Raw genomic sequence first — 13,912 nt, forward strand, 5'->3', positions numbered from 1 at the left:
GAACAACTGCTTCTTGGTCTAGGTACAGATTTGTTGGGTCATTGGAGGACATATAAACATTTGAAGAAATAGTGGCCAAAAATTTATGAAACTCAATGAAAACTATAAACCCACAGATCCAGGAAGTTCAATGAACCCAAAGCATAAGGAACATAAAGAAAACTACATCAAAGGACACATAATCAAATTGCTCAAAGCCAGTGTTCAAGATAAAGTCTTAAAGCACTTAGAGAAAAAGTATATTAAATATAAAGGAACAAAAACAAGGAAGATGTTATATTTCTTGTCAGAAACAATGCATTTGAGAAAGTAGTGGATCAATATCTCTAAAATATTGAAAGGAAAAAAATACTGACTATAGAATTATATATCTAGCAAAAATATCTTTCAAAAACAAAGGCAAATTGAAGATTGTTTTCAGAAATACAAAAGCTGAAAGAATCCTTAACTACCCTATATGACATGTTAGAAGTTTTTCAGGCATATGGTAAAAATTTCAATCTATACAAAGAAATAAAGGCCCCTAGAAATGATAACAAAATGAATAAGCATGAGACTTTTTATTATTTAAAAAATTTTAAATGATAACTGACTCTTAAACATAAATAGGAACAACTTATTATGGGCTTATAGCATGTAAAATTAAAATGTGTACAATAATAGCAGGGGGGGAGGAACTGAAGTATACTATTATAAGATTCTTAGGTTGTTATTATTGAGTGCCATTGTATCGGTTCCAACTTACAGCAACCCTCTATACGCCTGTTTTGGTTTCTACTCCAACCTGTGTTAATTTATGTAGATTGTGTTTTTATAAAAATTTATGCATTTCTTCTAGATTTTCAAATTTGTTGGAGTACAATTCTTCACAATACTGTTACTATTCTTTTTATTTCCACTGGTTCTTTTGTGACGTCATCCATAGTTTCTTATTCATGGTATTTGTATCTCCTCCTTTTGTTAGATATGCCAGTAGTTTGCTTATGTTATTAATCCTTTCAAAGAAGCAACTTATTTTGTTGATTTTTTTTTCCTATTGTTTTTAAACTTTCCATTTAATTTCTTTCTACTCTGGTGGTGGTTATGTGTAACTGAGTTGTTTCTGACTCATAGCGACTCTGTATGGGTTTCCAAGACTATAAATCTTTACAGAGCAGGAGGCTAGTAGATTTGAATTGCTGACCTTACACTTAATTAATCCACTACACTACCAGGGCTTCTGTATCTCTGTTCTAACCTTTATTATTTCTTTTCTTCTGGTGTCACTAGGTTTACCTTGCTCTTTTTTTCTCATTGTTGGAGATAGTAGGTTGATGTGTTGGTTTTGGTTCTTTTCTTCTGTTTGGATGCGTGCATTTATTGCTATAAATTGCTGAGTACTGCTTTTGCTGTGTCCCAAAGGTTTTGGTAAGCTGTGTTTTCAATCTTGTTTGATTCAAGGAATTTTTTTCATTTTTTGTTTGCTCTATTGTTCTTGCTGTTGTTAAGTGTCATCGTCAGTTTCAACTCATAGTGAACCCTGTATAGAGTTTCTGAGGCGTCCTGCTGTGGCGCTGTGGATTAATGTGTCAGACTGCAAAGCCTTTTGAACTGCAAGGCCGGTGGTTCAAGCTCACCAGTTGCTCCTCGGAAACCCCATACAGGGTCTCTATGGGTCGGAATCGACTCAACAGCACTCAACAACAACATAGGGTTTCCAGGACTCCTGGTATGGAGCTGTAGAATTAGCACTGGACTTCGAACCACAAGGTCAGCTGTTCAAACCCACCAGCAGCACCTTGGAAACCCTATACAGGGTTGCTGAGTCAAAACCGACTCAATGGTACTTAACAACTAGGGTTCCTAAGGAGTGGCTGGTGACTCTGAACCACCAACTTTGTCGTTCAAACCAACCATGTGGTTGAGTATTTATCCTACATCACACCAGGACTACCCAATATCTTTTAAGCAAGGTGTTGCTCAATTTCCATGTATTTGATTTTTTTTCCTTCTTGATCTTATTTTTTATTTATAATTTTATAGCATTGTGATCTGAGAAGATGCTTTGTAGTAATTTTTTTCAACTTTTATTATGAATTGAGTGAAGGTTTACAGACAAGATAGTCAACTTTAAAGTCAAGAAATCATATACTTTGTTCTCTGAATGATTACAATCCCCTCCTTGCAACACTAACTATTCTACTTCCTCCCTGTGGTTCCTCATTTACATCTTAAATTTCTCAAATGAACAAAACAAAAATATTTGATGCACACATATGAAACAAAAAATACATATTAATTTAAATGTTCAAAGCCATTCTGCAAGCCAGCTTCCTGACCACAGGCACACAGCCTTACTCACTCCATGGGCCTAGAGCCCACAGCTGCTCTGTCTCTCCATGCCACCTGGGCGGCATTTGCCAGGGATAAAGCTCAGAAGGCAGGAAGGAATAGGAAAGAAGGATGACTAGAAATAGTAAACACAGGGAGGGAGTGGAAAGAATGCTGTTGTGTTGTGGGGATTCCTATCAATGTCACGAAAAAAAGGTGTATGAATTGTTGAATGGAAGAGCAATTTGCTCTGTAAACTTTCACCCAAATCACAATAAAAAGTTTAAAAAAAAAAAAAATTCTTGCAGAAGATTCGCTGAAAAAGTGACCTTCAAGCAAACATCTGAAGAATGTGGAGTTTATTGGTGGAGTTCTGGGGATATTTCAGGAAAAGAGGTCAGTGACAAGGCCTGGAGGCATGGCGTGCTGGGCGCGTTCCAATCACACTCTTCTGAGCTCTGCCCTGGCAATCACTTTAATTGGAAACCCCTCCTGCATGGTTATCCCCTTACTCTGCTTTTCTTTACAGAATGTATCACTTCTAAATATAGAATTTCGTTTGTTTGTTTCTTGCTTTCCGAGAGAGCAAGATCTTCGTTCCATCGAGCTTACCAGTTTGATTCAAAGGCCTCGGTGGTGGTGGTGTGCCTACTCACAGCGACCATGTATAGGGTTTTCGAGGTTGTAAATCTTTACGAGAGCAGATAAACCTCATCGTTCTCCCTCGAAACGGCTGGTAGTTTCGAACTGCTGACCTTCAGGTTAGCAACCCGACTCGTAACCAGTACGCTACCATAAGTCTAGTGCAGTGACTAATACACCAACCGGGACTGGACAAGCACATATGGACGGGAGTGGTTGTATTGCTAGGAGGTTGCGAGCCAGAAAAAAGACTAAAGGGAGGAGGAGGATGTATCAAGACTCGTAGGGACGTGAAAGACCAAGGCTAGCGCTCCGGAGTTAGGCGGGTACGCAAACAGGTAGCTGTTCTCAGCCATCTTCTTGATGCCCAAAATGTAGTTACGTCATCCCGCGTGCGCCGGAAGCAACGCAGATCAAAACTCGTGAATTAATTGGCTAACTCGGGGCGCTCAGAAGTGGAGTTGCACATGAGGATTGCTTCCGCTGGGCACTGAGCGGTGTTTGCAGGCGTGTACCGCTTTCTAGTCTCCCGTCTCTCGCGCTTCATCCAGGGTGCTCGTCCCGGAGGATCGGAATGTTCCCGGAGCTCAATAACCTTTTGAATACAACCCCTGAAAGGGCGGAGCAGGTAAGAAAAATGTCGCTTGGCTGAGAAGAGGCTGGGTGTAGGAGGGAGGCTGTATCCCTGGATGCGGCGCGTCCAATGTCGTAAAAAAGAGGAGACGCTTTGGGGCAAGAGGGTGTCTGGGAATTGTAGTCTGGAGAGGGTCGTCCCGTGGCTTGATCAGGAGCCTTTAATCTTGGGTAGGTGGGCTGCCTGACCTGTATACTCAAATACTGCGGGTTTTATAAGCCCCCAAGAAGCATGTCCACATGTCCGACATTGTTCCACAAACGTGTACCAACAAACTCTGCGCGCTTACTGGGCATGGAAAGGAATTGGAGGGTGAAATGGAGGCGAGCGTCTAGAGAAGGTTGTGGGGTACCTGCCCACCAGGACATCCTCTCTGTCCCACACCATGAACCAGTATCTTAATCAGTCGCCCGGAGTCTTACTCTCGCCCGGGAGCACAGCGGGTCACAGTGAACACGCCTCCTCTTCACCTATCTGGTAGTGCTTGCTGCGCCCAGCTGCTCACTGGGCTTGTAGAACACCACCACGAACACCACAGTTTTGCCACTCTGTTTACTCCATCCACCTTCCTGCATTCTTATACACCTTGTTTGTTTTCATATGCTTTCTGTTTTGTTTGTTCTGACTCTAAAGTGCGTGGCAAATTGTAGCTTCAAGTAGATCATGTAGATTTTAGTTGCCAAGCAATTCTCTATGCAAGGCTTCAGCTGGCTTGTATAACTTCCCATATGGACAACATTGTGAAGTATGAGTATTCCGGAACACTTCATTGTGCTCATGAGGAATCTACCTGGACCAAGAGGCAGTTGTTCGAACAGAACATGGGAACACTGAATGGTTTAAAATTAAGAAAGGTGTGCGACAGGGTTGTATTTTTTTACCATATTTATTCAACCTGTATGCTGAGCAAATAATCCAAGAAGCTGGGTTCTATGAAGAAAAATGTGGCATCAGGATTGGAGGAAGACTTATTAACAACCTACAATATGCAGATGATACAACCTTGCTTGTTGAAAGTGAAGAGGACTTAGAACATTTACTGATGAAGATCAAAGAACACAGCCTTCGGTATGGATTACATTTCATTGTAAAGAAAATGAAAATCCTCACCGGACCAATCAAGAACATTCTTATCAAAGGGGAAAAGATTGAAGTTGTCAAGGACTTCATTCTTCTTGTATCAACTATCAACACTCACGGAAGCAGCAGTCAAGAAATCAAACAACATATTGCATTAGGCAAATCTGCTGCATAAAACCTTTTTAAATTGTTGAAAAGCAAAGATGTCAACTTGAGGACTATGGAACACCTGACCCAAGCCATGGTATTTTCAATAACCTCATATGCATGCGAAAGCTGCGCAGTAAATAAGGAAGACTGTAGAAGAATTGATGCATTTGAGTTAAGTGTTGGAGGAGAATATTGAAAGCCATGGGCTACCAAAAGAACAAACAGATCCATGTTAGAAGTGCAGCTAGAGTGCTCCTTGGAGGCCAGGATGGCCAAACTTCATCTCTCATACTTAGGACATATTATCTCCAGTCGCTGGAGAAGGATATCATGTTTGGTAGGGTGGAGGGTCAGAGAAAGAGAGGAAGACCTCCAACGAGATAGATTGGCCAGGTGGTAGCATCAATGGACTCAAGCGTGGCAACAATAGTGAGGTTGGCCCAGGATCGGGCCGTGTTTCATTCTGCTGTGCATAGGGTCGCTATGAGTCAGTACCAACTCGATGTCACTTAACAACAACAACAATTTACTCCCGATACCTCCAATATTTTCAACTCAGAGCCAGAGTAAGGGATGGAGGATTGAAATAATCAAGAGGCTTGCACCAGTAAATGATAGAACTGGGATAACCCAAAGATCCAATGTTGTTAAGTACCTCTGAGTCGGTTCCAACCCATAACAATGCTGTATAGTGTTTTCGAGGAGCGGCTTGTGATATGAACCACCACCTTTTTGGTTCGAATCTACCTTGTGGTCCAGTGCATTATTCCACAGCACCACACCAGTACTCCCAAGATCTCATGGTGGTGGTGGTGACGTGCCATGGAGTCAATTCCGGTTCATAGTGACCCTGTATAGGGTTTCCCAGCCTGTAAATCTTTACAGGAGCAGAAAGCTCATCTTTCTTCCCGTGGGATGGCTGGTAGTTTCAAACTGCTGACCTTGATGTTAGCAGTCCAACTTTTAACTAGTAGGGTACCTGAGCTCCTTCCAAGATCTAAGAGTGTAGAGGAATTCATGGCAAGATAGCCGAGTATGAAGATGACCTGAGCAGAACCTCTGCAACAAAGACTTGGGAGATCCAGTGAAATTGATACAGATGGTGATCTTGTAACCCTAAACTTCAGAAGATAGGACAGAGAGGTAGATTGAGTGCCAAATGGAAGAGTTAAGCTGAACAGGTGAAGTGAGAAGAAACATAGCTGGGGCTCAGCTGTAATGGACAAACTCCACCATCTTGAGCCTTTGCAAGCAGCTGTTGTTAACAGTGGCCTGTGGGCTCACTATGAAGCTGGAGATTGGTGATAAAGAGGGTGCACTTCTCCCTTGTCCCAGGCCTCATGGTGCCTGGGGGTGTGTCCCTACTCTAGCCATCCCAGGGAGCTAGTGGCTCCCCTTTCTGTGCAGCCTCTGCTTTGCTTGGGGCCGTGCTCTGGGAGGCCACCCCTGCTTCTGGAGGCATCTGAACCTGCCCTGAACAACACAAACAGTGAACAGAAAACTGTGTTCACACGTCCAGGTTTTCACATCCACCAGGAGACAAGTGAGTACCTGAGAGTACAAAAAAATACAATCAGTTAAGTATAAATACAATGACACTACAATGTCTCATAGAAAGCCACAGTCCCAGCTTGCATGAAGAAGTAAGACAGAGTGCCTCAAACAAGTGACCAAAATATAGAGTCAGAAAATACAATATCAGAAATGCTATCTGAACTGCTTGATAAAGAATTTAAAAGAATGGTATTTAGGTACCTTCAAGAGATTGCGAGAAGGATAGAAGAAAGTAAAGAGAACAGAAAAAACTTTAAAGAATTTAGGAAAAGTCTGTCAAGAACAAACTGACAAAAGAAATAAAAAATTGGAAATGAAGCAAAAACAGCAATTAGAAAGCCAGATGATTAATACTCAGAATTCAGAAATAGTACATTGAAAAGGCAAAGAAGTAGAATTGAATCAATGGACGGCTGATTACTGAGCTTGAAGAATATCTCTTAATATTCATTTGCTCGAAGAACAATCAGAAAAAAAGAGCAACAATGAAAAAAAAATCCAAAGAAAGCATGAGATTTATGTGGGATACTATCAAAAGGAATAACTTAGGTGAATTGGAATCTAGAACAGGAAGAGATAAAAGCAACAAAAAAAACAGAGAAAAATAGTCCTAGCTCTAGCCTTCACTCCCTACTCCTGTCTACCCACTTCCCCACCCCACCTACCCCCTAAAAAAAAGACTAAAGCTCTGTGTCTGAAGCCATATCCAGAGCCACCCTACAGAATAGAATCAAGTCAAAATTAGATATAGGGAGGAAGTTGAGTCACATGATACTTTTGAAGGTTCCTTCCAATCCTGGCAGTCTGTGGTTTTCATTGGAACTTGATGGTAAAAGCAGCCTTCTTCAGGATCTGATTCTTCCCAAGACTAGCCCCTGTGAGTTAGTTATAAGGTAAAGAGTGAGGAAGGAAAAGGATCTTATTCTTGATTCTGTCTTGTGCCATGGAAAAGTGGAAGCTGAAATATACTTGTCCATGTGAGTGACTTAATACTGATTACTTTTGTCATTGTTTTTACCATAATTTTATTTATTATCTTTTCTGTAGCATATGTGTTGCCATTGAGTCGATTCCAAATCATAGTGACCATTTAGGACAGATGAGAACTGCCCCATAGATTTTCCAAGGCTGTTCTCTTTATGGAAGCAGATTATCACATCTTTTTCTGTAGGCTGGTGGGTATGAACTACTGACCTTTAGATTAGCAGTCGAGCATTTAAGCAGAGCACCAACAGGATCCCCTAAAATATGATCTCCCACTGTAGAAACTTAGGGGTGGATAGAGTTGACTAGTTTTTGCGCTCAGCTTTCCTCGTCCCAGAGAGTTGAATTCACCTTTCCGTGTCCTCTTGACTTTTAGGGGAAACTGACTCTACTCTGTGATGCCAAGACAGATGGCAGTTTCCTGGTGCACCACTTTCTTTCCTTCTACCTCAAAGGTATATGGGACTCATTGATCTTGTAGAAAGAGAAACCTGTGGGGTTGGGAGGGCACATGAAAAAGCCTTTGGAAGCAAAAGAAAGAGTTTCCTAGCCATGGCTTTGGTATTAGGATTGCCAAAGGCTATAGATTACTGAATCGTTTTAGTCTTTCCCAACCATGTTAAAGAGTTATTGTTGTTAAGTGCCATTGAGTTGGTTCTGACCCATAGTGAACTTTCTGAGGAGCGGCTGGTGAGCTTGAACCACCAACCTTGCACTTCAAATGATTTTGCAGTCTGGCGCATTAACCCCCAGTGCCACACCAGGGCTTCAGGTTAAAGAGTGCTATATGCTTATTTTGTCCACATCCTACCTCCTTGTTCTCTACCCACTGTGCTGACACTGCCTCATGAGGTCTTACTGGAAGATTCTGGTATGATTGCCCCTCAGTCCTTCTGTGTCTTGAGATCTCTGGGAGCTCTACTCCTTTGATTATTCGGCATTGACAGTGCATGTTTGTTAAAGAGCACAGGGAAGAAAACAGTATGGCCAGCACACTTTACAACTGGAAATAGAGAAGAAGAAAATGGCCAGATAATATACAAGTGGAGCCTTGGTGGTGCAGGTATCAGGTGTTTATCTGTTAGCTAAAAGGTTGGCAGTTTGAGTCCACCCAGCTGCTTGAAGACTTGGCAGTCTGATCCTGTAAGGATTGCAGACTTGGGCACGCATCCTGTGGAGCAGTTCTACTCTGTCACATGGGGTCACTAGGAATCTGAATTGATTATTGTTGTTAAGAGCCGTTGAGTCAATTCCGACCCATGACAACCCTTTGTATAGGGTTTCCAAGGAGCAGCTGGTGAGCTTGAACCACTGACCTTGCAGTTCAAACAGCTGTGCAGTCTGGCTCATTAACCCACAGTGCCACACCAGGACTCCGAATTGATTATTAGGCACCTAGATATCATGTTTGGTAAAGTGGAGGGTCAGAGAAAAAGAGGAAGACCCCCAGCGAGATGGATTAGCCAAGTGGCAGCATCGATGGACTCAAGTGTGGCAACTGTAGTGAGGTTGGCCCAGGATTAGGCAGTGTTTCGTTCTGCTGTGAATAAGGTCACTATGAGTTGGTACCAACTCGATGGCACCTAAGAGCAACAACAGTCTTTAAACCTTCAACCAGAAATATCCCTGCAGTTTTCTTTAAACCAAACAGTGGTGGTAGTGGTGGTGTACCACTGAGTCTGTTGACTCATAGCTATTATTGGAGGAACAGCGTCCGCTGATCCTCTTTGAGTACATATTGTGCCAGAACAGAATACAAGGTAGACCTTTGACACTTTTTGTCATAATCATTTAAAGCTTTGAGAATAATTTTATTAGAGGACGTAATTGTCAACATAGAAAGATGACAAGAATCTGCAGATAAATGATTAGACTTAAGGTTAGTAAGGCAGCTGGTCCTTCTTTGTGTTTCCCTTGTACCTTCTTAGTTATAAAATAACTGAGGACCCATTGCCATTAAGTCAGTTCAGACTCATGGTGACACTGTAGGACAGAGTGGAACAGATGTGTTATTTGTGGGTAAGAACTAGAGTTTCCGAGACAGTAAATCTTTATGGAAGCAGACAGCCTCATCTTTTCTCACACCATAGCCCTTGGGTTTGGACCTCCAATCTTGTGGTTAGCAGCCCAACACTTAACCCACTGTGTCACTAGGGCTCCTTTCTCAGATATGCTATTGTGAGGTGCCATCGAATCAATTCCAAGTCATGGTGACCCTATGCACTACAGAAGGAAACACTCCCCAGTTCTGCATCCTCCTCCCAGTCTTTACCTTTGAGCCCATCCCCGTTTCCACTGTGCCAAGCCAGCTCATCAGGGATCTTCCTATTGTACACTGACCCTTCACTTTATGAACCATGATGGCCTTCTCCAGGGACTGGTCCCTTCTGATAACATGTCCAAAGTATGAGAGACATACTCACCATCCTGACGTCTAAGGAGCATTCTGGCTGTACTTCTTCTAATACAGATCGGTTTGTTTCTTTGGCAGTCCATGGTGCTTTCAATATTCTCCTCCAACACCATAACTCAAAAGCAGCAATTTTTCTACGGTCCTCCTTATTCACTGTCCAGCTTTCACATACATATTTTTGTTGTTGTTGTTAAGTGCTGTCGAGTCAGTTCTGACCCATAGCGACCCTATATCGCGCTTCCGAGGAGCAACTGGTGAATTTGAACTGCCAACCTTGCAGTTCAAATGGCTTTGCAGTCTGACGCATTAGTCCACAGCGCCACACCAGGACTCACATACATATAGGTTATCCAGAGCTTGGATTTGGTGCACGTTATAGTCCTCAAATTGATACCTTAGTTCTTGAACACTTTAAAGAGCTCTTGTGCAGTAGATTGCCTAATGTAATATGTCATTTGATGTCTTGATATAGGATCAGTTTTTTAAAAATCATTGGTATTTCTGATGGTGCTATACAATAGCCACTGGACTGCTAACCACAAGGTTGGCAATTCAGATCTACCAGGCACTCGTGTAGAAAGATGAGACTTTCTGCTTCTGTAAACATTTACAGCCTCAGAAACCCTATACAGGGATAAAGACATCATTTGTTTACAATAGAAGGCAATATGTAAGGTATCTAGTAGTATACCTAAGACCTGGCAGTCTGTTTCTGAATATCAGCCATTGAAAACCCTATAGATTACAATGGTCCCATCTACAACCAAGGCAGCATGTCCTTATGCTGTGCATGGGGTTGCCATGAGTCAGAGGTCAGCTTGATGACAGCTAATAGCATCAGTAGTACGTCTTCCAGAAGTACATCTCACAATCAGTGAAGTAAGTAAGGTGTAAGTTAAATATGAAGAAAAGTGCAGCTTACACTCAAATTGGGTCCCTCAGATTGTAAGTCCTCTGGGTCTCTAGACTCACTGGTCTAGAGTGCTTTCGTTTTCAGAGGTATGACTTGTGTGAGCTTTGTTGTAAGCAGAGACTTTATTTAAAGTCCATTTATTTGGTTTTCTAGCTAATTGTAAAGTCTGCTTTGTCGCTCTCGTTCAGTCCTTCAGTCACTACAATATCGTGGGACAGAAGCTGGTAAGTATGTTCGACCTCTGTGGTGGGCTCCCTGAGTGGTGTGTGCGCCCTGCATGTGTGAGAATGTCTAAGGCTAGGCTTTCCTGTTTGGATTGTGGAGAACGTTAACAAACATGGGACTAAAGTACAGGACTATCTGAAGGACCAAAGCAGTTTCTCTCTTTATTTTATTAGCTTAAGGTTTATAGAGCCAGATGTGTTATTTGTGGGTAAGAATTCATCAAAGCCTTCTCTGTTGCTTCTAATAAACCAGTTAAGGAGAAAACCCAGGAGTTGAGGGAATTAAAAGCGGAGTGTACTATAATCTTGGTTCTTCTGAGTTGTAGATCATGGCCTGATCTGCTACCAAATTGGGTGCCTCTCATCCACTCAGGTTTAGGGCTTGGAACTAAATGTGGGGAGAGGTGCTTTTGTCACCTAGTAGCAGAGCAATCTTGGTCTGCTTCTTACCTCATCAAATGCAGGCAGACAACAGAAAGATGGCCAAGAGACTGGTAAGCCATTACCTGTGACTTTTGACTCAGTGGATTTACTGTTTGTGAATGGGAGCCAAAGGTATATGGTTTTTTGTTTTTTTTTGTTTTTTAATGGACAGACTAGCTTAAATGAGGAAGAGAACCAGGCTACTTTGCAGCAGTGATTTTAAAGTCTTAATATTATCACACCAAGTCGCTGCCTTTTCTCTGATGTTGAGAAACAGATGAGGGATAGATGCTTTCTTTCCCATCCTTAGCAGAGGAGTACCTGTGTTAGGGATCAGGGCGTGAGTTCAGGGAGCATGCTTGTGTCGACAGTAGATGTTATAGTCCAGGTCTCTGAAGCTTGTCTCTGTGACCTTAGCATTTGTGTATTTATGGGACAGAAAGCTGTGTACTTTCTGTGAGCCACTTTTTTTTTTTTTTTCTTTTAAAGTTACCTATAAATCATCATGTGCTCAGCAGGAATGACATGTGCAGAACTTGGCATGTGAAATATTAAAGCGTGTACTTCTGTACTCTTGAGACATTACTGTACTTGCAGAAGTAGAATGGTAATCGGCAGGAGCCGAGTGAGGACCAGGAGCTGTTGTGTCTGCCAGGGACACTCTGGAAAGTATTAGGTCATAGAGAACAGTGGGTGTTTGGTATATGAATGAGTAGTTGAGATCTGGTTCTGGGATGTGGGGAGTTTGAAGGGTTTCTTGTGACATGTTTCTGCACAGAGCAGTGGATTGTAAATTTAGAGTATATCACAATCCCTGATGGTTTGCTAAAATGCAGACTTCTGGACCATTACCCCCAGAGCTTCTGGTTCTCTAGCTCTGGAGTGGGATGCAGGGGTTTGCGTTTTAATTATAGATTCCGGATACTTGGGAGGATCATATTTGAGAAGTCCTGGTGGAACAGAAGTTGGTAAACTAGAACCTGCTTCTTTTTTTTTGGTCAATAAAGTTTTATTGACATGTAATCACACCCATTTGTTTTCAAATTGTCCATGGCGACTTTCTCACTGCCATGGCAGAGTTGATTAATTGTAATGGAGAATGCAAACCCTGAAATATTTCCTATCTGGCCTTTTATGGAAAACATTTGCCCACCCTCCACTCTGAGCTCTTTTGTACCAACTCTGGAAGTACTCCTCCCATTCAGAAAAAGAGACGAAAAGGAGACTCTAACCTAGGATGCTTTCTCACTGAATGGCAGACAATCTGACAAGTGAATTCTGAGTTACTTTATTTAAAATCTTGGAACAACCCTGAAGTCCTATGTCACTTACAAGAAAATAAGTCCAGAGGGTTTGTGAAATTCAAAACCAAAAGCTTAGCTCTTTCTCCTGACCCAGCATTTTCCAGAATATGGTCTTTCTCCCATAATCTTTTTGTTTATTTACTTAATAAATATGCTTAATTTAGTAAATACACACATTTTTGTAAGTATATGCACTTAAAAAAGAAAACTTTATATCACTATTATAAATGTAAAAGTGTTCCTGGGTAATCATAAAAATAAATATATAAGCAGTGTAAATTTTTCGCTTTTTTTTTTAATGCGACAGTAAGTGTAAATGCACATCTGAAGGTGAACCAAGGAATGTGGGCAGGGAGGGAAGCCGCAGACCCCATACTTTGAGTGCAGGGTTTGGATGTGTCTTGTGCCCTCTTGTGAGCTGGAGTCACTCCTCTCTGATGGGTTCCCCTACAGTAGGGCTCAATAACTCATTCTCCTCTTTGTTGTTTGATAGGGTGTCAGCCTGACCACTGCACGGGAGCGTGGGCAGCTTGTGTTTTTCGAGGGTCTCAAGTCCTCGGTGGACGTCTTCTTCCAGGCCCAAGAGGAGCCACACCCCCTGCAGTTTCTCAGGTCAGCCAGCCTGTAGCCCAGCTCAGGGTTGCTATGTGATTTCTTCTCCTGCTGGCGTGGGAGCTCAACCACAGAAACGTCAATGTGGCTTCTCTGTCATTCAGAGAACCCTTGGTTCGGATCATGAAGCAGAGGGTGCGACATTGTCTGAAAAGCTATGTTTTTGTTTTATGCCATTAAATTGATTCTGCCTTTGAGTGACTCCCATGTGACAGAGTAGAACTGTCACCTAGGGTTGTAATCTTTATGGGAGCATATAGCCAGTCTTTTCTAATGTGGAAGTGCTATGTGGGTTTGAACTGCCAACCTTTCCGTTAGCAGCTGAGCATTTAACCATTAAATCACCAGGGCTCCTTTGCAAAGCTATAGAAAGTGTAATTTGCTGGGATAAGGACAGAACAGTGTGTTTTGTTGTTTTCTTTCAACTCTGGTTGCTGAGCCCTTGCTCACACATTTTCTCTTTTCCTGGTTTGATGCAGATGTGAGCAAACTATGGCTCATGAGCCAGTTGCCTATTTTTAAAATAAAGATTTATTGAAACACAGCCAGATTTTGTTTGCATGCTGTCTCTGACTGCTCTTGTGCTACAACAGCAGAGTTGAGTAGTTGAGACAGCGACCGTATGGCATTAGGGCAGTTGTCCTGGACCCTATATCTTTTTTTTTTTTT

The 13,912-nt window shown here is 42.1% G+C and overlaps 1 protein-coding gene across 1 annotated transcript in view; it reads left to right on the forward strand.

Moving 5' to 3' along the window:
• Positions 1-3,512: 3,512 nt before the first annotated feature.
• ELP6 (elongator acetyltransferase complex subunit 6) overlaps positions 3,513-13,912 on the forward strand; it is an 18,134-nt gene continuing 7,734 nt past the window's right edge. Inside the window, exons 1-4 of the mRNA XM_006868795.1 lie at positions 3,513-3,580; positions 7,731-7,809; positions 10,834-10,904; positions 13,125-13,243. Of these exons, the coding sequence (XP_006868857.1) occupies positions 3,527-3,580; positions 7,731-7,809; positions 10,834-10,904; positions 13,125-13,243 (323 nt within the window). The 5' untranslated portion in view covers positions 3,513-3,526. The remainder of the gene's footprint in view (positions 3,581-7,730; positions 7,810-10,833; positions 10,905-13,124; positions 13,244-13,912) is intronic.

Source organism: Chrysochloris asiatica, unplaced genomic scaffold, assembly GCF_000296735.1.
Source record: "Chrysochloris asiatica unplaced genomic scaffold, ChrAsi1.0 scaffold00124, whole genome shotgun sequence".
Lineage (NCBI taxonomy): Eukaryota > Metazoa > Chordata > Mammalia > Afrosoricida > Chrysochloridae > Chrysochloris > Chrysochloris asiatica.